Source organism: Dryobates pubescens, chromosome 19 (genome assembly GCF_014839835.1).
Source record: "Dryobates pubescens isolate bDryPub1 chromosome 19, bDryPub1.pri, whole genome shotgun sequence".
NCBI lineage: Eukaryota > Metazoa > Chordata > Aves > Piciformes > Picidae > Dryobates > Dryobates pubescens.
Window position 1 is genome coordinate 6,888,102 of NC_071630.1, and position 27,078 is coordinate 6,915,179.

Below are 27,078 nucleotides of genomic sequence, written 5' to 3' on the forward strand. Positions count from 1 at the left end.
AGGTAACTTCCCAATTGCTAATCCTCTTAGTTTTCATTTTTTAAAACATCCCAAACATTCCAGCTGCCTTTGATTTTGCAGATGTGTGTCAGTACATACAGGGGTTTACACTGAACGCCGAGTCCTTGGGCTTTTGTGGGACAACTTGTAAATGAAGTACCTTCATACTTCCTTTATAGTGAGGCAAAAATCCTGCCAGCCTCAATTCATGTCACTTACAGTGACTCAGTCTCTATTTTTTTAGGCCACTCTGTGTGCATTTGATGTCTTGCTGCTGAAGCAAGGTGGGAATTGTGCTTTGTTATTGTTGTAATTTGGGAACACAGAAAGATACTAAATAATTAGTAACATTTGTCTTATCTGCAGAGAGTAATTGAACAATAAAATATTATCAAGACCTTTACTGGCTGTTGCACTGTGATCTCCTCACTGTTTAATTACAAATATTTGAGTGCTGCCAGGCCAAAGTTTGAAATTTTCTCTTAAGTATTTTTTTATTAGCATATTCCTCTGAGTATTTGCTTCATGCAGACCATCTATTAGATTTTTTAAAAATCCTGGATATTCTGTCAGTGAAAGCAGAAAAGTAGCATGTGGGGCATCCTACAAAAACAACTGGGAATTAACATTTTAGTGGCCTTTAAACTGTAACTTGGTCATATAAATAAGTCTGCATGGTGCACTTGTCTTTTATACCAAAGAACAGGGCTGGGTAAGCAAGTAAATGCCAAGCCATGCTCCCGTGTTGGCTAAAAAAGCCCAGGTGGAATTCAGGAATATCTCACCACCATGTTGTCAGACTTTGCAGCATCTCAGCAAATTGTTTATGGAAGAAAACCCACTAGGAGCACTGCAGGCATAAAACATGACAACTCTATTTTGATTCCTTCCTGTAAAACAAATGAACCTTGCAGCATGGATGTAAAGATGATGGAAACAACCCTATTTCAAAAACTGCCTTGCTATGCCAATGAACCATGTGTGAGGTGAATGACATAGCTCAATTAAGTAGAAAACTATCAAATCACTTCATCTCTTAAGGCATCTGTGGTCTTCTCTGTGATCTGTCCCTATGTTGATACCAGATAGAGTTCAGGTTCAGGAACCTGCAGAATTCTGAAGTCTATAAAGATTATCTTCTGTCAAAAGCTGCAGAATGTTTTGTTGCAGTTTGCCAGTGTATGAGGAGAGCTCTAAGCAAGCACTGCTGCTTTCTGTAGGGAATTAGGGTTTGAAGAATTAGTAATTTCGTGCTGGGGGATGATTGGCAGATAGGGTGCTTTTACCTACAATGTTTCACCTGATTTCAACAGTAGCTGTGTGACAGAGAAGGAAATTCATGTTCAGAACACATTGCCAAATGAAATCCAGTTTATTTAGTTAAGATTGGTGGAAATGGACTAAGGATGAACATGGACTTGCTGAGTTAAAATTCTTCTCTACTTTTTTTGAGTAAACACCTATTTCACTGTATTTTCTTTCTGATGCTGCCATAGGACACCTTACAGCAAAAGCTGTTTGTTTAGAAGATCATCGAACACGAGTTAACTCCTCCTTGTGTGGCCCAAGGATGAAGCCTTTGACTGAGATAAAGCTCTGCAATGCTAATCCCTGCCCAGCATAGTAAGTTCTCTTTATTTTTGCACCTTTTGCCTGTGCCTTATGACTCAATTTGCCATGAAAGAAGTCCTCTCCAGCAGGTCCAGAGGATTGTATAGCCTGCTAGAGGAACCCACTTTTTTTCTGTAAGGTAAAGCAGTAATTGTTTAAAACTGTTGTGTAGGCTCCTGCCCAAGGATAACAATAGAGGCGGTATTTCTAGTGTTGCTAAGCAGGACCTCCTGAGGATTGCTTGCAGCTCTGTCACCATGCTGGGGTTAGCTATGTGACACTGAGTAAATCTAAGTTGCTTAGAGGCCTGTTCTGCCACCTTTACTCACCTTGAATCAATAAGACCATTTCCTGAGTAAAGTGCTACTCCCCATGTGGAAGCTTGGCCCCATGACTCAGATTCCACATATTAGATTAGGTTAAAAGAATCTTGTGAAGTGTAATCAGTAATCTTTGGACAAAATGTCCCACAGAGCATTCTGATCCCAAGAAGAGGACTGTCTAAACCAAATAAATTGTCAGCAATGCTCCTGGTGCCCACAAAAATAAATACAGAGACACTTCCTATGTGAACAATCCTATTTTCTAGAAGACATAAGAAAGATGAGATGCAAGGGAAGACACTGACACGCAGATCAGCAGTTAGAATCCAGCTGAACTAAATCAGTAGAGCTCCTTTGCAAACAAGGGAGTTACACTGATTTATAGGAGCTGTAGCAGGGGTCCTTTGGAAAAGAAACTGTTGTGTGCTCACATAATTAAAGACAGTATTATGTGGCTTAGAATAGAAATGGTAGATTTAAGGACACCTTGGCCATCTTTCTTCTGCTGGTTGTTGGGTTTTCATTTTTGGATTTCTGTCTGAAACTTCAACGTGACTAATTTTGCAGTGAAGGTCAGAAAAGCTCTACTGTGTTGGACAGAACATTTTGACTTCCAGAACAGATTTGCTCAAGTAGTATGTTGAAAACATTCAGTGTTTCAGTGGGAAAAAAAAGCAGCTGAAGTGCCCAGGCAGCAGAAGGCAGGGGAAATGGAGGGAAACTCTAGGCCTGGTGTCATCTGCTGGTTTTACTCTGCAGTGATAAAAGCAATTGGCTGAGCCTGCTGCCCTGCTTCACAGAACAGCACATTTAAGGAAGGGAAGTTGAATAGGAAGCATTCCTCATCTCCAATCTGGAAGAGGATGATGGGGCAAAGCACAAGATGTATGTTCTGTGATGGCTTTGTTTTGACTTAAAAATCCATAGTTTGCAGTATGTTGAACACACTAGAAAACAATCCAGTAATAGTTTGGAATTCCCTGCAAAACCTAAAGATGACAGAAGAATAGGCAGAATCCAAATTACAGCCTGTAACCACAAAAGGCTGGAGATAAGGTTTATATAATGGCACCATCTGATATGAGAGCCCTGTGTTCCTGCTTCAGCAGTTTCTCTTGATTGCATTTAGCTGCATGATTTTCTCAATACCAATTTTAAGTAATCTTTGTAGCTAAACCCAATCTTTTCCTATGCAACTTATCTTGAATATCCATTCTGTCATGAAGTGCAATGTTTTTATGCTGGACTTGCTCTGATAATCTTAGTTTTACTACTGCAAAATACAGTTAATGACCCAAACCTTAAAAAGAAAAACCATGGAAGCCCAAAGCCACCTCTTAGGGAAAACCAACTCAACTCACTAATTAATTAGGTTTAAAATCCTTAGTATATATTAATGTGTGGAGGTTCTACATCTAGGACCATATCTAAAATGAACAAATTCCCGTTCAGCTGAGTGAAACTATGCTAGAATATCTGCTGAGGAATCTGCCCAGAAAGTCACAGCATGTAGTATTTGCCATAATAGTGACACTGCCAAAACAATAATACTAATAATAGAAGTGGCTTTAAGAAATATCATGGAGGAACCAAAGAATGCTCAACAGCCAGCAAATACAGTAATGCCAAATACATTAGGTGTAATAGAAAGGGAAGGAGGTGAGTAATAGATGAGACACAAGCCTGTCAGTTTTGTGACATGAAAGAGGCTTCAGGCTTACAAAGGTCAGTGAGGAACAATTATTGCATAAGAACAAAGACTTATTAGTCTGAGTAGGCGCAAACTACTATCCCAACAGTAAGAACACACAACGGCATCAGTACTGCACACTATTGCTGTTGGATTTCAGAGCTGCCAAATCTGGTCATAATTATTTGCTTGAGCTAATGAAAGATACTCTTGGAGCACAGCCCAGATAGTCTTGGAAAATGGCAGTTTACTAGAGGACGTTAAAGGAGGTTTATTGCCCTGTCCTCTGTGAAGAGGGGAACCCTCTGAGCACTTACAGTGCATAAATTCTTAACATGAACATTTTGGGTTGCTCTATCAATCACTATTGTCAGAAACATGAAGGCAAATGAATTAAAAGTTGTAAAATGGATAAAACTATAACTTTTCTTTTTCTCCAGAAGTTTGTATTGGAACAGTCCAAATATTTATAAATCAGACCGAAAAACCCCACTTCTGACGTGTTCTGGAATTACATAACTACTGACTTTTCATATTAGTATTTCTTTGTCCTTAAATTAGTGCTTTTAACATTTCCCACTAGTTTTGGCAGTTACTGGTTACTAGACTGAGAGTTGGGATTTCTTCTGTTCCCAAAGGGATTTTTCCAAAATGGGCTTTTTATACATTTTTTTGCAAATTAAAATCAGCTTTGTTTTCAGGCAGCTGTGAACAGACAGGCAAATGGGATGCTGCTCATCTTTCACACAGTAAGAAAAGAAAAAGAGGAGCTTTCTTGCCATTAAAACGGAATGTGAGCAGCTATCCCAGTGCCCACAGGACTGATGCTGTGAGAAGCTGCAGAAGCAGGGTGGGCTTCACCTTTGAGAAGATACCCTTTCTGTGTCAGAAATTATTTACCAATTTGTTAAATTGCTATTTTTAAATCTCCAGTTTCATTTCAGTACTTTGTTTTTGAATAAGAGTTCTCAGCTTGAGTAATCCTTTACTCATTCATAACTTCTTGGTTTCTCCACTTCTGTTTTCCTACTTCATGTTGTAAGCCTTTGAGGACAAAGATACTTGGTTGTACATTTGCAAAATGTTCCACAGAGGCTGGGGACCCCCTCAGTGTTGCAATTATAGAAACAGCAAGCAGCTATTGACATTTCCAAGCTGAACTTATCCTAAGTAATTGGCAATAATTCTTCAGACGTTGGGTAACTTCAGTGAGATGATGCATAACTGAGGCATGCCTGCGACTGGGGTATGGATCTACCCAACAGCTTTTGCTTGTTAAATTTCCTCTGTTGTATTTAGATTCTACATCATATGTCTGCCAAATTTATTAGTCTGAGGACATTCAAATCCTGGCAATGCTAAAGACACAACGGCTGGTTTTAGCAAGCAAGCTCTGTTTTGTGACTAGAGGCCAGTAAGGTTTGACATGAATACCACTGGACAGCCGCATGCCAGCATTCATTGCCCTCTGTGAGTGTTTCTGTGCGTGATGCATCAGGAGGCACATGCACAGCTGAACTGACCCCGTTCCTTCCCTGCTATGCCATCTTTTCTCTTCTGCCAGCTTAGGTGAATCTTCCTCCTCTGCCCTGTCTTCTGAGAGAGATGTAAAAGAGAAAATGTAGCAACAAAGGCAGAACTGTGCAATAACTGAACCTTACCAATTTGCAGAACTCCCTCTGTCCAGCTTCTTCCTTCAGCCCTCCATCTGTTAGGCACTTCAGAGGTCTCTTCAGCAGCTAAAGTGACACAAAATTATCATCTTACCATTCTTGGGAAAGAATTTTTCTTTCCTGTTTTAAAAAGGTTTTTAGATGTGGTTAAAAGGAATGGTGATTTGTTAGCCAGACCCTTAGATCTTCTAGATACTCCACCAGTCTCAATGGCAGTGAATCTCTCAGTCCCTGAGGAATTCCAGATTCCAGGTCAGATTCATAGGCAAGCTGGTTCTGGTAGATGAGAATTGCAAAGAAGTAATACTAGTTTTTCTAGTTGTGTGATTTAGATTTCATCCCTAGCAAAATGCTCTGTGCTTTGAAGATAGGTTCTGTAACTATGGGGTTTTGATTGCTGGAACAGATAAACCCTGAATAATTCCCATTTGATAGATGACTCCTGTGCACTGGTTTTATAAAGCCCATTGGACTCCTGTGTTTCTAACATCCATTTTCTCTTTAAGCTGGTCAGCAGGTGAATGGAGTGCATGCAGCAAATCGTGTGGAGGAGGGCAACAAAGTCGTCCCCTTCAGTGTGTGCAGAGAAGAGCTTTCCAAAGAGAGGAGGTTGTGGCCCATTCCCTGTGTCCTGTCAGCACTCCCACACAGGTGCAGATATGCAATAATCAGGACTGCCCACCTGAATGGAGCCCTGGCCTATGGTCTCAGGTAAATGAAGAAAAACTTACTTTTTTGTCTGCTGGCATAATGAAAATACTAGCAAAAATTTGCTGTGGAAGAAGAATAGTGCAAACTTAGTGAAGAGTACTTTGCTAGTGGCTCTATCCATGAAGATAGAAAACTGTCACAGATTTTATCAAGCCTTCCTAAGTGCTCAGACAGGAGAGCTTGCCAGAAGTGGACATGTGGTAGCCTTTTTAGTACATGCAAAGAGATGGATCATTTTTACTGGGTTAATTACTTAAAGCTCTGTGAAGCCTTCAAAACAATTAACCCTCCTCTGAGATTACTTCCCAGAGTAATATTAACTTCTCTCAAAGAGGAAAGGCAGATGAGGAATGAAGAAACATTTGGGGTTAGAGTTGCATATTAATGCACACACACTGAATTGGTACATTTGTGATTTACAGGTTCAGTAATCACTTCTCTACTTTTGCCTTTGTTAGAGTAACTGTTCTACTACCAGTAGAGTACTGCTGCAGTTAATTGCCATGAGGGGCAAAGTGCCCCTGGGCAGATTCCTGCCTGCACACACCCTGCTTCACAAACCTGCAAACTGCCTGAGATCAAACCAGCCAGAGCTAAAAACCACACACACAGAACTCTGCTCTGCTCTTTATTTCACTGCTGTTGATGCTGGTATGAACTATTAGTGCATGGATAAATGCAGTACTGGCAAATCTGGGATTTAAGGGAGAGCTGTCACTACACACAGCAAAAGGAGAGATTTTATTTTCATTTCACATCTGCATGCAGTGAAAATCGAGGCAGATTTAAATTCACTGGAAAAAATCTATTTATTCTGTGCATACTTTTGGTACTGTTACTCTTAAGAACACTTTGACTTAAGAATTCCCAGCTGAGCTGCTCAAACTGCCCCTCCAGGGAATGTGCTGTAATGTGCCCTGACAGACAAGCAGCTACTCAATAGTCCACATTTTAACACTGACAAAGAAACTTTCTTCCAATGTATATGAAGGAAACCTTACTGTGGAAGGAGATTATAAAAAGCAGGTATGACCATTAGATACTTATAAAGGAAGAACAAAGGCTTCAAAGGCATTCACACATTCAGACTTTCTCTAACATAAAAAATAAATTCAAAACCCATCCATTTTCCACCTCTTTAGGAGGTGTACAATTCAAGTTGGGATTTTCAAATCAGGCTGTGAAAATGAAGCTCACAAGTCCTGCTGAAATGCAGTGGGCAGGCCTATTGAATGAGCCAGTGGAAGATTTTAAGATTCAGCTGAAAGGTGTCAGATCACAAGCTCAAAGCAATGAAGAGGAGACATATGTAAAATATGCAGCCTCTCCACACAAGTCAGAGTAATTTTAAAGGGGAAGAGGTTTTTATTTCTTTGGGGGAAACATTAAACCCACAGATTTTCAGCATGCAAATAATCCTCTGCTCTCATGAAATCTTCTCAAAACTCTTGTGATTTAATATGGATACAGACAGTGCAGGATCCTGCCTTGAAATGTGCCCCTGAGTTACTAGTGAAAAGAAGAACAATTCAAGGAGGATGCAGTAAGGCAGAAAGCTGTCAGCATCGTTGCAGGACTGTTTCTTCATTCCATCCGAAGTGGTTCCTTCATGAACCATTTGCATTTTGTTGTGTGCTAAGGCAGTGGAAATTACAGAATACCTTGTTTATGAAGCACAGTCCAGCAGTCCGTATTTATTCACTGGTGACTTGTCCTAAGCTTCAGGTGCAGTCTTGGCAATCAAAATATCTTTAGTCAAATATCTTAACCATTGTCTGTATCAGATCCTGTCTCATAGTGAGATTCATTTGATGGAGTTACATATAGATTCTCTGAGTAATTTGCTCTGCCTCTATGTCATCCCTCTAGGCCAAGGTGAGGACAAAGTAACAAATAGCTGAGAACATCTTGCTGTGGGAAATTCTGCAATGAGAGGTTAGGACCAGCTTTCAGCTGTGCTGTCCAGGGAAGAAAGCATGTTGCTCACAAGCCCAACTTACCTCATCTACGGAAGAGAGAGATTACTTATCTGCCCTGCATGGGGGCTGCAGAATTCACAGCTTACATTAGGAAAGCACTAAGAACAATGTTTTAGATCGACACAACAGATGTTACTGGTAGCTGTTTACCACTGGAATCTCAAGTTTACTTCTATTGTAATGGCAACACAGCTCTGCTGTAAAATGCAAACAATGCCAGTTTTCATTGCCTCTAGTTCAAATGAATATTTCTTTCCATCACAGTGCTCCAAGACTTGTGGGAGAGGTGTTAAGAAACGGGATGTCTACTGCAAAAGTACAGGTTCTCCTAAGGTTAAAATCCTGCCTGAAAGTATGTGCAGCAGAGACCATAAACCCGAATCCCAGCAGAGCTGTGTGCTAGGACGTTGCCCCAAAAACGACCGTCTCCAGTGGGTGATTTCTGCCTGGAGTGAGGTAAAGTGCTGCAGCTACATGGCTTGCTGCCTTCCTTTGCTACTCTTGGAAATGCTGACACACAGAAACCATCTAGGGGAAAGTAAGCTGAGCTGCCATTTGAAAATCAAGTTTTTAAGGCAAGATAGTTCTTCACATCCAGATGTGGTCAGATGTGCCCTGATGTCTCTGGTTTTCAGGACTTTCACTGGGCTGGGTTTGTATTTCAGTTTGCACATTACAGAACATGGGCTTTGTGGTTTTAATTACATAATGCCAGTGTAGATTCACATCATTGGGGCCTGTTGCCCACAGCACATTATCTGATGTGTTTCTATGGATTTCAAGGGTGTACTTTGCCTTTGTAGTGTTCAGCCTCCTGTGGCCCAGGTACACAAAAGCGAGAACTAAAATGTGGTGAGAAAAGCATCCATGGGAAATTGATCACCTTCCCTCAGAGAAGATGCAGAAACATCAAGAAGCCAAACATTGACCTGGAAGAAGCTTGTAACAAGGGAGCTTGTCCATCACAGCCCTTACATAACATGGTGTCTGGCTGGTATTCCTCACCCTGGCAGCAGGTAGGAGTGGGAAACTTTCTCTCCTCTCTCCCCCTCTCCTGGCTTGCACTGTCTCCAGCACTATTTCATGGCTTGGCTTTTAGACACTTTACAAAAGGACCGAGTTTCTATGCTCAGTTGCTCAAGTAGCATCCCCTAGTGCTTTTCACTTCACAGCATTAAAGAACAAAACAACTGCAGTGTGACTGCTGACTCTTGGATAGTGTTTCCACTGTAATTAGAAGGTGAGGTTGCAGTGCTGGGCTTAGAGAGCACCAGACCTAGAAAAGCTGCTGGATCATCTGACACAGAAAGTGAGCTGGAGTGCCACAAACACCCAGCAAGCATAAAATGCTGAAGACTATGGCAATGTGAGTCCAGGCTGCCTAGTTGAAAGCTAGCTCCTGTCTTACATTGTGCTGTAGTCAAATGTTTGATGGTATGGAGGAGGTATCTCCAGTACTTAAGAGTCCACAGGCGTTCCCTGCACGTAGCCATTCCCTGAAGAAGGTCACTCCACTGAGCCACTGAAACGCGATGCAGCTGGTCCACATCCATCATGTACTTTGGTGCAGCTCATTTCTTTGTCCTGAAACCAAAGAATGTCACCTAAAAATGTTCTTCATGCTTGAGAGGCACTACATTCCACACTTTTTCCAACACTTTGTTCTTAGTCTTCTTTGGACTGCACTGTGGTTGAACTATTACATATCTATAGGCACAATGTATTTGAGCATCCCTACAGATTGCCTGGAATTCCTTAAATGCTATGATTAATTATGGGATCAGTCTGCATTTGTTTCTACATTCTTGCAAACAAGCTTCTGTATTTCTGGAACTTATCTACTTTATGAGTCACTTATCAATGAGACACAGACTCATTTAATAACATTTACATGAAACAATGTATGCCTGACAATTGTAATCAGATGAAAATGATCCCATTTATCTTAAAGACAACTTTTCATGAAACACATACAAGTAAAAGGCTTACTCATTTAAAAATACTTCATAGATCTTCCTCCAAATGCATAGTGGTTTTCCCCAGATACTGCTGCAGTTATGGTTCCAGTGGGAGTTTTATCTCTGCTCAGACAGCAGCATTGGGTCCAGAGGCTCAGAGTTCAAAAGAAATCAGTGCAGACAATCAAGAACAGGTTTTCAGTTTCTGTCTCAATGTCTAAGTAAGGAACCAGATACTCAGCTGAGTCCTTAAATAACCAGGGTTTGGAAGGAGGACAGATGCACATGTCTTTGAGAAATTGGTCCTGATGGAGCTTGCTGAATAGCCACACATCCAGGCTTGACCTCTCTCACTTTTTAAGGTTCATCCAAAGCCCTTGTGAGTTACTCCTTTGGCTTTTGTGGGCTCCCAGACAGTCTATATTGAAAGGTAGCTTTACCTTTTTTCTTCTCTACAGTGTACAGTGACCTGTGGAGGGGGAGTGCAGACCCGGAGCGTTCAGTGCCTGCGCCAGGGAAGACCAGCTGCTGGGTGCTTGCCCCATCAGAAGCCAGCAGTCCTGAGAGCCTGCAATACCAACTTCTGCCCAGTCCCTGTGAAAAGAGGTAAAACTCAGCCTCAAATGCAGCAGCAGAGTTGGGTGCTTTGACCTCTGTATCCAGTAAAAATCACCTTTTACACTTACACTCACTGAAGATTAGTATTTGGCGTGTTCTTTCAACTGATTTTTTTCCCAGACTTTGCAGCTTCAGTTATTCTTTGATACCAGAGATCTCTCTTCTCAAAGGGAACCTTCCTCTTAAAGCAGTCCTGAGTGAATAATTGACATAAAAATAAAACACAACCAGGGCTATGTTTGGATTTTTTTTAAGTAAAAATGATGCCACGTGGTGCTAAGCTGCATCTTTGTATCATCTTGTGAATTTTACATACAAGCATTCTATGCTGATACGGCTTTATGATGAAAAATACCAACTTCAGAACTAAGCCATAAAAATTTGCCATTTGTTTTGAGTCTTTTAAAGTCAGCCTAAGCTTCAAGTTGCACCCTTATCCTGGGAGTCCAAAAATGCTTTGTCCAGAACGTACTTCTTGTCTTGCTGCTTCTGATCAGTGTATGACATGCAGTCAGGGAACATGAAATTAAGCTCCGTCCCCACTTGTATGTCTTCTCTATTCTTCTGCACCTCTTCAGTGTGTTTTGCAGTTCTAGGGGAGCAGGAGGAGCAAGAGATTTTGTATCACTCTGAATGATGAAGGGGAATTCTCTCAGACCCAACACAGACAGAGCAGGTGCATTAGCCCCATCCCATTGGTTTGCTTACAGGCTGTTTACAGCTTGTGTCTCCTCCTTAACTGCAGGAGTAAGGCTCATGGAGGTCCAGGTTTGTCCCATATAATGCTAACTATCTAGGTATGCTAAAGCACTCTAAACATCCCTAAACATTTCACAGTCCCATATGCTGTCATGTTACCATTTTAAAACTGGGAGCTGAAAGTAACCTCTATAAACCCTAGGCCAGACTGCAAATGAAAGGTGGCAACAGAGTTGGGAACAAAGGTCAAGCTCTGGCCCTGCATCTTGTAAACTGACATTAGCCAACCACCCCTTCTCTGTACAGATTCCTGGCATAGACTGTGCACAGAAACCCTGTAAAACCCGGTCATGTGTTAACAGACCACTCTGCTTCATCCACTCAAGACATGTATCAAACTGATCTATCAGGAGACTTGAATCCAAACAAGGCTATATAGCTGAAATGATCCTAAAAGGGATAAGTAAATAGTTCTGCTGTTTTTAGAACTAAATGTTTTTAACACATCAAATTAACCTTCCTTAAAAGCTCTGCTGTGTTCTGGAGTTTCTGTATTACATCCTTTTCTGTCACGATATAGCAAGCACTTTTCTTTCACCCATGCCGTATTTCATGTGTGGAGTAATGTCTGTTATTAATTTGGGCCTTGGCCTGTTTCTCTCTCCCCACATCTGCAGGAGCCCTTTCCCCTTTATTATAACTGGGTCGTCAGGCTCCAGAGATCAATTATCTCTTCACTGCTCTCTAACTTTCTGTCTAAACCAGCAAAAAGAGAGGGAACCAGCTGTGCTGGAATCACACTGAAGCAAATCAGTCTCTATTATCAGCCATGCAGCTCCAGCTCAGTGATCACAGTCAAGAAATTAATGATTCAGGAAGGGTTTGCACACTTTCCATGCCTAACTGGGTCACTTCCATGCCCCTGTTAGATGCAGTTACGGTCACCGTAACTCCTAGTCAATCCAACTGCTTAAATGAATACAAATTTAAACAACACACAAATACTTGAGTAAACAGAAGTAAGGAACCCACAGTCTGATCCACATCCATTGAAGTTCCTGGGACTCTGTGTTCATTCCAACAGTCTTTGGATTAGGTCCCAAGAGTAGAGCTTTGGGCCATACTTCTGTAATGCTAGCACTGCACTGCAATCTTCCAAAGGGGCACAAAGATTTATTCACATTGCCTCCCCAGGGCTCCTCAGGTGTTTTTAGAAACGTGAGTCATAATTTTTGGAAATCATAGAATGGGTTGGGTTGGAAGGGACCTCCAAAGGTCAGCTCGTCCAACACCCCTGCAGTGAGAAGGGATCAGGTTGCCAAGAGCCTTGTCAAGCCTCACCTTGAATATCTGCAGGGGTAGGGCCTCAACCAGCCTAAGTAACCTGCTGCAGCGTTCCACCGCCCTCATGGTAAAGAACTTGTTCCTAACATCCAGTCTAAATTTTCTGTAGTTTGAAACCATAGCCTGTAGAGGAGCATCACAAGGGTGCATAAAACCCATACGTGGGATTATTCGTCTTGCTCAGCTGTAACGCAGATTTGTCACAAACCCTTTTCACTAAGAAAGGAGGAAATGGGAGGAATCAGTCTGTAATCATCACAGAATAAGGAGTTTCAGTTAGAAAATACTTTAAAGACCATCAAGTCCAAGCAAACTTTACCCTTCCATGGCAGGAGAGTTTCTCCCTGGCTTAGACTGGCTTTCCTGACTTTATGCTCTGCATGTTTTTCATGTTGTCTGCTTTGGGTCCTTCCAGCAGTAAACTCTGTCTGGTGGACAGTAGGTGAAGAAAGGTGAAAGCTCGTGCTGAACTCCTGGTTGTATCCCTGCTGGCACTCAGTTCAGAATAGAAAGGCAATGTTGTGGAGTGGGAAGGCTGTAGCTTGGAGTCCAGCTTCACAGAATGTTAGGGATTGGAAGGGACCTCAGAAGAGCAGCAAGTCCAATGTCTCTGCCAAAGCAGGGCTGCCTAGAGCAGGTCACATGGGAACACAGCCAGGCGGGGTTCGATTGTCTCCAGTGAAGGAGACTCTTCCTGGACAAGTGTTCATTCATGGACAGCATCTTCTTTATGTAACAAGCCTTTATTTACAGACAGGCTCATGTTTTAAAAAAAAAGGAGGAATAAAATGGCATCATAAAAAAAAAAGTTCTTATTTACATAAATTTGAGGGTGATCATAAGGTGAAGTGATGACTAAGATTCCTAGAGAGAGACAGGGATGAGTCTTGGCCCCCAGAATACGAGGAAGTTGTCTGTGTGAGGGAGCATTTATCTTCTGTGACTCAGCTTAGCTGATCTGAGAATGCAGACAATGGTGGCTAGATTTTTCTTCACCGTCTCCTTGTAAATTCCTTTTATTGACCATGTAAACAGTAGTTCTGAGAGGCAAATGGAATCTTTTCCCATGCTCACAGGAGATTTCAGTTTAGCTATAAATTTTGCTAAACCTCATTTAAGTGTCTTGCTGCTCTCTCAGACATGGTGAATTTCTTTATAAATCATCCCTGTGAATCATCACTCAGCTCTTTTAAAGAAACATGAAGCAGCCACTGCAAAATTGGAGAAAGGAGCAGCTATGAAATGTTTTTGAAACAACTGGGCTGTGTGTATAAATGATCTGTATGTAAATTTAAGTGAAATCAAATCTGAAGTGGAAATTCAGGTTTATTTGTGTTTGGAATTGAATGCTTGGCTTTCAGAGCTCATCGTTACCAGCCCATCTCTCTTGCCACTGCAGTTAAATAAGATTTCACCAATGTGGCATAGTCAAATTCCCGATTCGTGCCATTTAAGTAAAGTGTCTAAGAAGAGAGAACTCTTAAGCTCCCTGCACGGTCAAATGGAGCAAAATTAGTCCCTCTAGAAAGCATTAGACCACAAAGCAGAGCATTTTGTGCAGAGTAGAATCCATGTACTCAGACTGCCGTGCATTTCTTGTGTACATGGACACACACTCAAGGCTGACACTGCTTTGAGATGCAGGTAAACCGATGTGGTGCTGATGGCAACAAGCAATAGGCAACAAGCGTGGAGCAGGCTCATTTGTAAAGGACCTGGCTTTAGGGTAATTATTTGTCATTAGACCTGAAAATACAGATGGCTTTTTTAATCCTCTACTGCCTTGTGTATTCCTGAACTTCAAAAGGTGCTCTAAGCCTTTTCATTGCCTTAGCTTCTGACGCTCTGATTATATTAGCTCCATCAGTTAACAAATGAAACATCTCTTAGCAAATTAAAAAAGAAGTTAGCATTTTTGAGATGAAAGCTAATTCATGATTCTTCTTTGAGTGGAGTCACTCATCCTGTTTTTAATATGACTGTTGCCTGACTCGCAGACTTGCTAAAACACAGTCTTACCACATTGCTTGGATTTCTCTCCTTCAGATGATCCTTCTTGTGTGGATTTCTTCACTTGGTGTCATCTGGTACCCCAGCATGGTGTCTGTAACCACAAATTTTATGGCAAGCAGTGTTGTAAATCATGCACGAAGAAGAACTGATAGCAGTGTGTTATCTGAACCCTTCAGTGACAGGATTCTCCTCTTCAGTTTATGTTGGAATTAACTTTGCTTTGAGGCAAGACATGGTGCCACATAAACCACTGATGGAGACCTTTTTTCTGAGGGAGTGTCTGAGGTACAGTAATTGTTGGATAGCTGTTGAAAAAGGAATGTTTCTTTTTTTCCTTCATCTGCTGACCTCACTAAAGCACAGGGTACTATGGCTCACTTGAACATGGAGATGTGAGGGGCAGTTCTTTGTTTAAGGTGTCATTTTGCACTGTCTTACGTTATGAGGAAGAAATTAAGGCAAGGAAGCCTTTTCTGGCTAATTTATGAGAATGCAAAGCAAAAGAAATTGAGACCTCAAGGAGGAAGGTTCTAGCATGGCAGCAGGACAGATCTCACTATCAGAAGTGTTTGCCTTCTGTTCTTATGATACACTCAGCCCAGGGTAAGGAAGCTGCTCACTGCCACCTTCACAGGAAGGCCTTCAGATGGCTGCCGTCCAGAGAACGCGGTGTCACTCGTGTGACCACAGGAAGTAACTAGTGCACTACAAAGATAAATGGTGCTTCTCTGTTAGACTTGCTGCTGGAAAAGCAAGTTTGGCATCATGCTATGTTTTTATCCTTTTGAAGAATTCATTTTCTGCTTTGTGTAAAAACTCAGAGGTGGTTAACTAGTAACTTGAAATGTATTCCTAGAAATATGCAACATTAGAGTATTTGGAGTTTTAATATTGCTGTGTTACAAGTAAAATAGAATTTCCTAAGGAACTCAGAATTATTCAGCTCAATGATTATGTTTTCAACTTTCTAAGCTCATTAAATATGTAAGTTTAAAACTTAAACTTGATATTGTAGGTTTTTTTCAGAAGCTAAGTCATTGGAATGCCAAGATCCTGAAGAATGTCTTCCTTTTAATCTCAAATCTCTGCAAATTTTGATTCATCTCTTACCCAAAGGGACTAACAAGAACATTACAGTCCATTAATTCATACTAAACCTCTCTAAATAGTTATTTATTCACACAGTTTATATGAAAATTAAAAAAAAAAAAAAAAGAAAAAGTGGAAAACTTACTCTAACCAAATAAAAGACAATTCTATTTTTATATGTTTTCCTAACACTTTTGTTTAGTTCAGATTCCACCAGCAAATGACAGAAACATAACCATAATGGTATTTGTAATCATCCAGGCTGAGCTCTGCAGTGACAGTGCACATCAAATAGATTCATAGATTAGGGTTGGATTAGGTTCCAGCCCCCCTGCCACAGGCAGGGACACCTTCCACTAAGCCAGGTTGCTCAAGGCCTCATCCAGGCTGGCCTTGAACACCTTCAAGGAGGGGGCAGCCACAACCTCCCCCTTTTCCAAGTTTCTGCATTGAAAGAGTACCCAACCCAGCTGCCAAACGCGCTCTGAGACAGAGCTGTGTTCTGCTGTAATTTTCTGAGGAGTGCCTATATTTATCTAATTCCACCCCATCCCACAACTTGGTTTGATGAATGTAGTTCAGTCCTACTGGTTTTTTAAAGTATCCTTTCAGCCTAGGATTAGCCAGCTCAGCACTAATGCCAGACAGTGGTCACTTAAAATTAGCAGTTCCTTCTGCGGCAGTTGAAATGAAAACCATGACTTCTGTGATACTTTAAGAAATGATGATTGGAAACATATCTCAGCCTGCATTGCTCTGTCTTGACATTGGACATTGTGTAATTATAACCTCTTTTTTTTTCTAGGAAAACTACAAGGGGGTTTTGTTTTGGGTTTTTTAATAATTGTGTCCTTTTTATTATTTTATGTAAAATAATTAATTTATTAATGCATAGCTTTTCCTTTATATTTCTCTGCTCACTTCCTTAAGTGGCAACTGAGGAAAAAAACTGGTAGCAAAGTATGAATTATGGTGTAAAAAAAGGCAAAAAACTATAAGTGTAATATTTAATTATTTTATAAGCTTTGTAATAAAGTACTCTAACTGTTTCATTATATTTGGAATTGTAAAATTCATGAATAAAATATGGAGGCTATAAGTAAATACCAAATAACAGAAGTGGTGTATGCATTCATTTGCACTTGTGGCCGTTGTCCCATAGCATCTTTAAGTAAAACATTATCCTGTTCTCTTCTGCTGCTTAGCTGGCTGCTGTCTGTGACTCTGAGCCTGTGCCAGTTCTGTGGAGGGGTAGTGACAAAAGCTACCCACAAGAAAAACCTCCTCCCTAGGGCAGTGGAAACAGCCACCACAGCTGTGTGTGACCTCTCTGCCAGGTCTGGTATGGGTTAATATTGGTGAGGACCCCTGGCACAGTGGCTGTGAGTGTTAACAAGCCATTATGATGAATGGGAGGTCATTCCTTTCAGGCACTCAACGTCAGCCATATGTGCTAAGGTCATGTGAAACTTCTCTACTTGTGAAGGTCCCATTATACTGGCAAGTGAGGAATGCACCACTGCTTATTCAATGGAGTGAATATATTGTAGTTGCCTTTCAAGAGCAGAAGATGTTTCTCATTTGAATGGCCACCCTACCATTGAAGCAGCTGGCTTGGGTTGTGCCCATTTTGGGCACAAAAAGGCAAAAGGGACATAATTTCATGGGTTTATTTTTGTAACAACACAAAAGCTAAAATACACTAAAACACATCTGCCCTCCATGTGCAAGACAAAGCTGACCCTATTGCTTCTCTCCCCAAGACAGCAGACACCTGTGTGTCACAGAACCAGCACGATTCTCTGCCTGTACTTATCAGCACGGTGGTTTGCTGGGTAAGAAGCCTCACTCAACACAGCAGTAGGGTTTTACAGCCTCTCCCAGCTGCCTGGGGATACTTATTTTTTTCTTTAAATGACCAAGCTAAGGAGATCCCAAGCCAAGCAGGGACTACACCAATTCACTGATTATTTTGTATATATTTGTCAATATGTATTTGCCACTTTACCCTTCATTCACCACCACAGAGTTGCCTGCCAACAGCAAGGGAACAGCACTACAGAGAGCAGTGTGATAGAAAATACTGAGCATGACTTACTGTATAATCTAGTAAGTAGTAATAAACAATACATCAGGCTGCTAAAAGGATTCCCAGCAAGGGCGCTTTTGCCCATGACTTGGACTAGTGATTTAAATAATGAATATACCCACACAAGAATTCAGACACTAAACTGCTTTGTGTTCTGGGCTAGAATTCTGGAATTAAAATGAAATGACGGTTGTCAGTGAATTACAGTGTTGGAGATGGATGTTGAAAGAGGAAATATTGCATAAAGATGTGCTATTGTGTGGTTGGATCAACCCCAAGTCCACAACTGCTTTATTGCTGAGCCCTTACAACGATATTTGATATGCAAAGCTTGGCAGTTTTCTAGAAGTATATTGCTGCAAGGCTCGCTTTATAAAGCAGAATGGGGTCTTTTCACAAAGGAGCAGCTCCATTTCCTGTAGTCAGATTTCATCACTCAGGTAAAGGATGCATCTGCCTGAAACTCAAACAGATATTTAATGAATGGCTTGATTGTGTAAATCAAACTCAACTATCTTGGATGCCCAGAAGACATGAAATGTTGGAGACAAGAACATCTCACTGTATGTGGTTTTATGGTAACATGAGCCATATCCCATATTTCCTTTATTTTTCAGCAAATCCTATTCAAAAGCATCAATAAAAGAAATTAACATTATTATTTCCATTGTAATGGAAGTCCAACCCTGCTGAGTCACTGGGATCCCATTGTGTACAACCCTGTATACACATGTAATGAAAGGCTTACTGAGCGTGCAACAAGAAACAATAGGCAAAGAATATCTTAACAGTGAGCTCATTGTGATTAGCAGAAAGTGTTGCTCGTGGCTCACTGTCTGGGTACTGCAGAACATTTCAAAGGCAGCTCCATACAGATAAGATCTCAAAAAGCAGCATTGAGGAACCTTATCTTGAATCTATTTTGAAAGCAAACACTGAGCATTGCTGAGGTCTGAGAGACGAGTAGAAGGGAAAGGCAGTAAGGAAGCTGGGATAGAGTGCAATGAATCAAAAATGAGGTGTGCTCAATGCGGAGTCCTAACCAAGCTACCATGAGAGGAAAGCAGTAGATTTGAATCCTTCGAATAGTGGTGTTATTTGTAATACTATGTATTAAATCATGTGATTCTGTATAAACTGGGAGTTATCAGGGACTAGAGAGACATGAACTTTTGACAAGACACTAAGTGCTCTTTCCATCAAAAACTGCTTTGAAATAAGATGCTGCTGCTGCTGCTAGAAAGTCCCTTCCTGCACACAGCTCACCACTATCACAAGTATTCTTCACCTCCTGCTCTTCAGCAAATCCAGGCCCAGGCTATGCTGGAACATGTCTTTCAATGTGTATTACATTCTGGAGTTGTGCACCTTGCAGCTTACAACTAACACAATCTTCCCACAACCACAGGCAGTGACAGAGGAGTAGCAGGGCTGTGTTGGCTCTCAGGCTTGCACTGCAAGTGGTGCAGATGCAGGTTGCTCTTTACAGCGTCTGTATTGTGTTGCCCATGTGAAGTCATTGCCTCTGCCCTGGGTACAGGTAAAGGGAGCATGCTCTGCCCCGAAGAGCTTGCCTTCTAACAACACACAGACACCAGGCTGGGCTAATGGAGGTAGTGCACTCATTTTCCATGGGAGATAGGGGGGACATAAACAGTCTGAACATCCCAGCTAAGCTGAACTAGAGACAAAACTTGAATTTCTCCATTTACAATGCAGTGCAGTAACATCACAAAGAGGTTTCCTCAAGCTCCCTGAAGAAAAGCATCTATTATAGGACCTATACTTCAACCTACTAAATATTTCAATAATAAGAAGTATTCAGTCATGAATAGAATTAATTTTTACTTCTGGATTCTGCCAATAGAGACAGGAACTTTCAGGTAAGCCCCAAATTCCAGGGTTGCTTTACAACCATTAAATCACTGCATATTTCAGCCTTCACACTGTTGGGTACCTACTGCAACTTGACATAGATATTTTGCATCCCTTTTGACTTAGGCTGCCAGGCATTAGTTTATTATGTTCTGTTATGATAGTGGTCACTAATCCTCTCATAATAACATAGAAGAGCTGACATGAGCCTGCAGTGTGCCCAGGCAGCCAGGAGGGACAATGGCATCCTGGCCTCCATCAGGAACAGTATGGCCAGCAGGAACAGGGAGGTCATTCTGCCCCTGTACACTGCACTGGTTAGGCCACACCTGGAGTACTGTGTCCAGTTCTGGGCCCCTCAGTTTAGGAAGGAGGTTGACTTGCTGGAGTGTGTTCAGAAAAGGGCAACAAAGTTGGTGAGGGGTTTGGAACACAAGCCCTATGAGGAGAGATTGAGGGAGCTGGGGTTGCTTAGCCTGGAGAAGAGGAGGCTCAGGGGAGACCTTATTGCTCTCTACAACTACCTGAAGGGAGGTTGTAGACAGGTGGAGGTTGGCCTCTTCTCCTAGGCAACCAGCACCAGAACAAGAGGACACAGTCTCAAACTGTTCCAGGAGAGGTTTAGGATGGAGGTTAGGAGGAAGTTTTACACAGAGAGAGTGATTGCCCATTGGAATGGGCTGCCTGGGGAGGTGGTGGAGTCACCATCACTGGAGGTGTTCAAGAGGAGACTCGATAGGGTGCTTGGTTGCATGGTTTAGTTGATTAGGTGGTGTTGGATGATAAGTTGGATGCAATGATCTTGAAGGTCTCTTCCAACCTGATTTATTCTTTTCTAAAACAATAAAACCTTAAGAAACAAAATCTGTCTTTGACCTTACTCTTGCCTGGACTGGGCATACACATTTATGGAACTAGAGTCTTCCAACCTGGTTTATTCTATTCTATTCAAAAAACAATATGAAAGGGTTTACAATGGAAATGTTTACTCAAAGTTCTTACCTGTTGGAAGCAAACAGATTTCAGAGAAAAACACACACAAGAATTTCCTCTTTGGGATCTTCACCTTCTCCTATCACTGTAATACCTGAATTAGGTCTGTCTAATAGAAATTGAAGGCATTCTTCCCAAAGCAGGAATTCCCTGCCAACACTCCTGTGCTTCCATGGAAATAATAACCCTCTAGAAGCTCTATTCAGACTACATTGGAAGTGATTCAGGATATCTGCAGCATTCAGGAACTGTTCTGGTACAGCATACTTAATCCTATGTATAGTGTGCTTTCTGACCAACTGTCATCATGCTGCTTCTAGCACGCTCATGAATTCAACCATGCTGACTTCCACCTCAGGCACAGCAGTGACACTCAGGATCCCTGCAGGGCTGAAGCAGAGGGGTGCACCTGAACACAGAATTATCCTTCCATAAGGAAAGAAGAGGGAAAATGCCACTAATGTTTTTTCTGGATGCCGTTATGGCTCATCTCACAGGAAAAGCCATTCTGGTGCACAGTGCTCCTGTGGTAGGTTGAAAATTCCCTCCAACATTGAATTTACCAGACCAGCTCTGTTGGAAGCAAATGAAGAGCTGTATTTACAAGCAAAACTACAATCTGCAATGAATATGTATGAAATATACAGTATTTACAATATTTACAGGTATTTACAACTAATGAACAGCACAAGGATCCCTCTGGCCAAAAACCAGGGGAAGGTAATAGCTTCTCCCTCACTGCCCCCCCTTACCCTCCTGTACATAAAAGGGAAAAGAGAAGGAGGCAGAGAGACGTTAGACTTAGCCAAAACAATGCAGCCAAGGTCAAGCAGAAGCAAGTTAGTATCTCCCCCAGAGCGAAGAAGCGAGACAAGAGAGAAATCGTTTACATTCCTAGCTTAAGTCCCTTATCTTTCCGATGGGGTTTAGAACTATCATTATTTTCCCTTTTTACACCCAATAGTGATTTATTTACATTGTACTACTTTCTGTTTAAGATCTGTAAGAAATTTTTAAAGGCACAGCCTAAAACTACCACAGCTCCCTGGAGGACTAGAAATCACATTTCCACACTGTACATCCAATGTAACTGTTGAGCAAGTAAAAAGTAATTGAAGCCTCTGTTTCCTCAGAATGCACCGCCGCCAATAAAAGGTTTCTATAAGCTACTAAATAAAGTATTTTGTGGCTTTCACTTTGGGGTTTTTGATAGCTGAAGTTGAACTTTTGATTGAAAAGACAGAATAAGCTTTCCAGGTATATCTTTAATATCCAAACAGGTAATGTCACTGATTTCCCCCACAAAAATGATAAAAGTATATAAACCCTGCAGAAAGTGCTCATAGATTACTCATTGTATTAATATGTTACCATTTATCCACAGGAGCTAAGTAAGATTCAACATACATATCATAATTTCACCCTCCACAAAAATGTTAGTCTACTGCCCAAGCCCATTAAAGAAATGTTCATTTTCAAAGAACTTCCTTTAGCTGTTCAGCACCCTCCACTGACAGATAATTGATTAACTGGACCTGAACATTTAATTTCTAGCCTGTCAGCAGAAAGATCATCAACTCAGACACAGTAAAACTACACTGCAAATGCCAAGTTATCCAGAACTACCATTCTTGTCTTTGCTTATGTGTGGGGAAAAGTCAACCAACACAGACAGTAGCAGGCTGTTAAAGACAGCTCTCTCCAATTAAGTGCACTTCTTCAAACTCTATCATTTACCGCAATTTAATTTTGAAGGTTTGGTGTCCACTTCTAAAATACTATTTGCAAACCCCAAATTGTATATAAACAAGGTGGAACATCTAATTTGCAAAGCACTCAGCTATTGAGTGAGACCATCAGGCACTGTGATAGACATCTGCCATATTACATGTTCTGAACTTGACTTGGCATCGTGCCTTGTAGCCATTTAACACCTAATGCTGACTTCTTATCTTGTTTCTCAGTTGCAATGGAGCTTGTCACGAACATCATGAATTTGTTCTAAGCTTACCATTCAGGTAAGCATACAGCTTGTTCAAATGTCACAAACAGCCTGCTAATCTCTAGCTGCACTACACCTATGTTCCATTAGCCACAAAGATTCAATAGTGTATCACTGCAGAGGTGATATAAACCACTTAACTCACTACGACACATTTAACATCTGGCACAGTCATCAACCATTTCATTTATTCCTCAGCACAGTGATTCTACCCTAGAGCTTACAAATTGTTGAGTATCCTGCTTAGTTTCACCAGTCATATGGATGGCTGTAAGGCAGAACTAAAGCCCCCATGCCTCATTGCCACAATGCAGTGTGGCAGGTTAGTTGTGAGCAATGGTGAAAAAACTTCATCTGAGCTAAGTAGCTGAGAAGCCGGAAGTTCACAGAGCTGCTTATAAAACAGGTGCTCAATGACTGTGAGGTTGAAAGGAGGACAGGCTGACTTGTACTTGCTGCATAGTATTTGCATTGCATTGAACTTGACCTAGTCTTAGGTGTTCTACCAGGCTTCAAAAAAGGGGTTTTCATCTTGAAGTGTAACTTGGAAACACCAAACAGAAGGGAATTTATCTCCTGACTTACAAAAAGCAGACAAGATACTGTACAGGATTTGCTGATTCTCTCTTGCTCTGGGTTGAATGATTTGCTCTTTTTTCACACCCAATCTATGGTCAAGAAGTAGGACTTTTTTCTCACCCTATTAAGATAATCTGGACATCTGAAACACCCCCAAACCATTTCATACATGCTATGTCTTCTTCAGGAAATGGGCAGAGCAAATAGTTTCCCAGCTCCTTAGATTACACAATCACACTTTGCCCAGGAGCAGCACACTTCAAGAACAGTGTTATTCTTGGTGCTTTTGTTAATACTCTTCCCTGAACTTCTCATTAACCTTCTGAACCTCACTGCCTAGAGGATGGAGCCCGGCCAGCAACCTTCAACTACCAAAGGACTCTTTGAAAGGAGAGTTTACACCTCAGTTTCCAAATTGCGCTACTGTGGCATACTAACTCTATAGAACAGGAAGGCAAACAGTGGATTTGCCCTTTTAGAAGCAGCAGTCATTTAAAAACTAAAGTCCCAACAATGTGAGAATCGTACACTCCTGGAACCTTCAGACATTTTGGCACATGGCTCTGTCTCTCTCGGACAATTGCATCCCCTTTTTCACAACTTCTCTACTCCTGTTCCAAAGCTCCCCCTCCAAAGCCATCGGGGGGTGGGAGCAGAGTGGGTTGTGAAGTGTCTTGGGGTAATCCACTTTGACAGGGAACTATGCTGATTAAAAGTTATGCCTTTGGAACAGTAAAGCTCCCACTGCTGTCCATGTACAAGTTGCTGCTTTCTATTTAAAGTTTAACAGTCACATCTAATCAAGAGAAAGTAAGGACATTTTTATGAATTCCATGAGAAAAATTCCCCTCAGGTGTAGGCTGCAGAGTTTGATCAGCTATGGTATCATGTTTTAGTGTTTTGTATTAATCCTGCCTATTCTGAGCCAAGAATGCTGGCTTTCATGCTGGCCTGATGGCCAGGCAAGACCATTTTGGCAATCTCTTATTCTCTCAGAGAAACCTGCAATATGTAAATTAAGATTTATGGCAAACAAAGGCCTAAAATGATGCACTTCTCTTCATGTGGAAAAGGTATGGTGTAGTCGTAAGGTGCCAAAAAATACCAGAGCTGGGCAGAGAACAAGTGAATTACAACTCTCAGAAGGCACTGGAGAGCTGTACATCAGCGTTTTGTGTCTTGATGACAGGAAACAAACTATTTCACAGTCTGAGATTTTCTGGAAGATATGGGGTTGACCCAGCCCTCAGCCTGAGTATCACATTTCAGCATTTCCAACTGAAAATTGTTTAAGTGTCAGGTAAATCTATGTTTTTCAACAAGGCTAAACTAAAGGAAAAAAAAATATTGTTTCATGGAATGCAAGGATTCTGTTGAAAACAGTGATGGCAAAAAACTGATTCAAGTACAGATAACTTTTACATGCCCTGCTATTCTCCCATCCTCCTTGTTTCTCCATCCATAAGCAATTAAGATCGTTCCCAGCCATGTGCTGATTCAGCTTTGCTGCAAGCACATTAAGGCAAGAGACAAGATACTGCCCATTCCCTACCTCATCCTGCTGGGTCACTACGGAGTAACACAAACCACGCAAGTAAGATTCAGAGGTGCTCCAGAGAGATGTACTCCTGTGTGGTCTTGTTCTCTGTTTTATGTTCTGCAGTACTGAAGACAATAGGATGACACATGGACTGGAGATAGATCCATGCATACTTTCCTTCCTAAGTCAGGGTTTCCAATGAAAAGCACTGGAAAACTGAGATACGTGCCCAAAGCTCAGCTCAGCCTGAGCCTTAGGGTCTAATTTTCATCTCAATCAGAAATCATTTCCCTTAAGTTAAAGGATTCGTAACCACACAAAATCCATGTCTTCAAGCCAAACTCAAGCCACATCTGGTAACAAGGACTTTAACGACAAGGGTGTTCAGTGCACTGAACTTTTGGGTTTTGTCTTCTCAGTCTATCCCCTCACATACAAACCACAGTTTGCAGATACTGGAAGCTGCCTTGCCTCACTCCTCTAGCTTACTCAAACAAACTAGCTTTACCTAACTCCTATGAATACCACACAGAATTAAAACAATTGGTGTTGCGAGGAAGCCATTGAGCCAAGACATGCACTTAGCTTACATGAATACTTAATTCAGTCCCGGAGAACAGAACTGATTTAATCAAAGAGATCTGGGGTGCAGTAGGCATGAGGCTGAGGTTCTCTCAGCCCAGACCTTGCAGCTGCTACCTGGTACCTGCGCTGGCTGATGAGAGGGTGCTCTCCAGTGTGAGATCAGAGAATGGCACAGCTATGGAAGCTGTGTTTCAGCAAGTACAAGGTTATGTGTGTTCTTAGACAGCCACCTAGTGAATTTAGTGAGGAACCAAGAGTTAGAAGAAATTTCCTTGAACTTTTAGCACTTTGTAATGTAGCTCCAGTCTCTAAAACAGAGCTAAAAATGAGCAGTGTGTTTCTCAGGCTTTTCTCCTCATAGTCAATGCAGTAGCATTGATTGAGAGACAAGATTCCTCACCACTTTACAATTCTAGAAATTAATGCTTGGGTGAGAGTTGGAGGATTAAAAGAGATGCCTGAGGGTTAAGTGAATTTCAGAATCTTGTTTAGGAAGAATATATGTATGCTTACACACATACATAGTCACCTCACCTTTCTTATGTACCTGTTTCTAAATCAAAACATTATTGTTCCTTGAAAATCTTTACACCATGCAATGTAAGAAAAGGGCAGAAGAGGGTGAGATGCTTAAAACTTTCCCTGAGAGTTCACACAGAGAGCCTGCTTCATGGGGGTCTCTGTAATCTACCACTTCTGCTAACTGACATTTGAATCCTGTTGTGAAAATAATGAAGTCTTTTGAGTAAGAGAAGAGAACCTATGAGCCCAGTTCAGCCAGGAATAGCACCTGCATTTACCAGCTGTGTGTGCACTAAATTCTAGCTCTCTAAAAGAAAAGAAATAAATCCCTCAACCATAAGGGTTGGTCTACCAAAAACCATTCAGGTATGACTTCTGAGTTTGCCTTTCCAAAGTTATTCTAGGGAGACCTCTGGCAAAGATACACATTTCTGTCTCACAGCTGTACTAGCACTCTGTGTGTTCACAACACACAACTCTATTCTCATGTTAAAAAGATGCTGAATCTGTGGAATTAGAATGAAGCAGCCCCAGTTGGCACCCTCATCAGTCCAGTGGCTACCTATCAAACACTGCTTCCTAAGTTACTCTTTGCTATGAAGACAACCTCCAAGAAGAAAGCTCCCAGAAGGTCTCCCTTTCAAACTGTGATCATTAAAGAAAAGAAAAAAATTAACTGAAATAAAAACTAAGGACACTGTTGGAAAACCTTATCAAAACCATAGTTGCCCGAAGTTTCATCTAGTATTAATGTGTCACAGAATAGCTGCAGGCCATGAGCAGGTCAAAGAAGAAATAATTAAAACTTGTTTGGGATGCTGTAGAATTTCTACTCAGGTATTTACTGCCTCCCCAAAACCATACTGTCCTGGGTTCAGCTAGGGCCGAAGCCACAGATCTGCCATGGCTGCTGATCATGGCAGTCATGAACCATTGCTGCAGCCTTGGACACATAGTTTCTTTGTTCTTGCAGACTAGTGTTTGTAATCCCCAAATCCCAACAATATAATAATATCCTAAAAATAGCTATGAGTGTGCTTTGAATTCCTCTCAGAAACATCAGCTCCTCATGCCTAATTAAATCCTCAACACACAAAAAATAATTGCAAGGAAAAAGAAATCTCTCTCATGAGGGGCAGATGATTTTAATTAGGTCTCACTCAAAATCTTCCTAGCCTCACATGG

General features: G+C 41.4%; 1 protein-coding gene across 1 annotated transcript in view; it reads left to right on the plus strand.

Moving 5' to 3' along the window:
- Nucleotides 1–15,780, plus strand: part of ADAMTS18 (ADAM metallopeptidase with thrombospondin type 1 motif 18) — a 78,290-nt gene extending 62,510 nt beyond the window's left edge. Inside the window, exons 18-23 of the mRNA XM_054170162.1 lie at nucleotides 1,497–1,623; nucleotides 5,804–6,008; nucleotides 8,252–8,443; nucleotides 8,791–9,003; nucleotides 10,404–10,551; nucleotides 14,653–15,780. Coding sequence (XP_054026137.1) covers nucleotides 1,497–1,623; nucleotides 5,804–6,008; nucleotides 8,252–8,443; nucleotides 8,791–9,003; nucleotides 10,404–10,551; nucleotides 14,653–14,768 — 1,001 coding nt within the window. The 3' untranslated portion in view covers nucleotides 14,769–15,780. The remainder of the gene's footprint in view (nucleotides 1–1,496; nucleotides 1,624–5,803; nucleotides 6,009–8,251; nucleotides 8,444–8,790; nucleotides 9,004–10,403; nucleotides 10,552–14,652) is intronic.
- Nucleotides 15,781–27,078: the final 11,298 nt, after the last annotated feature.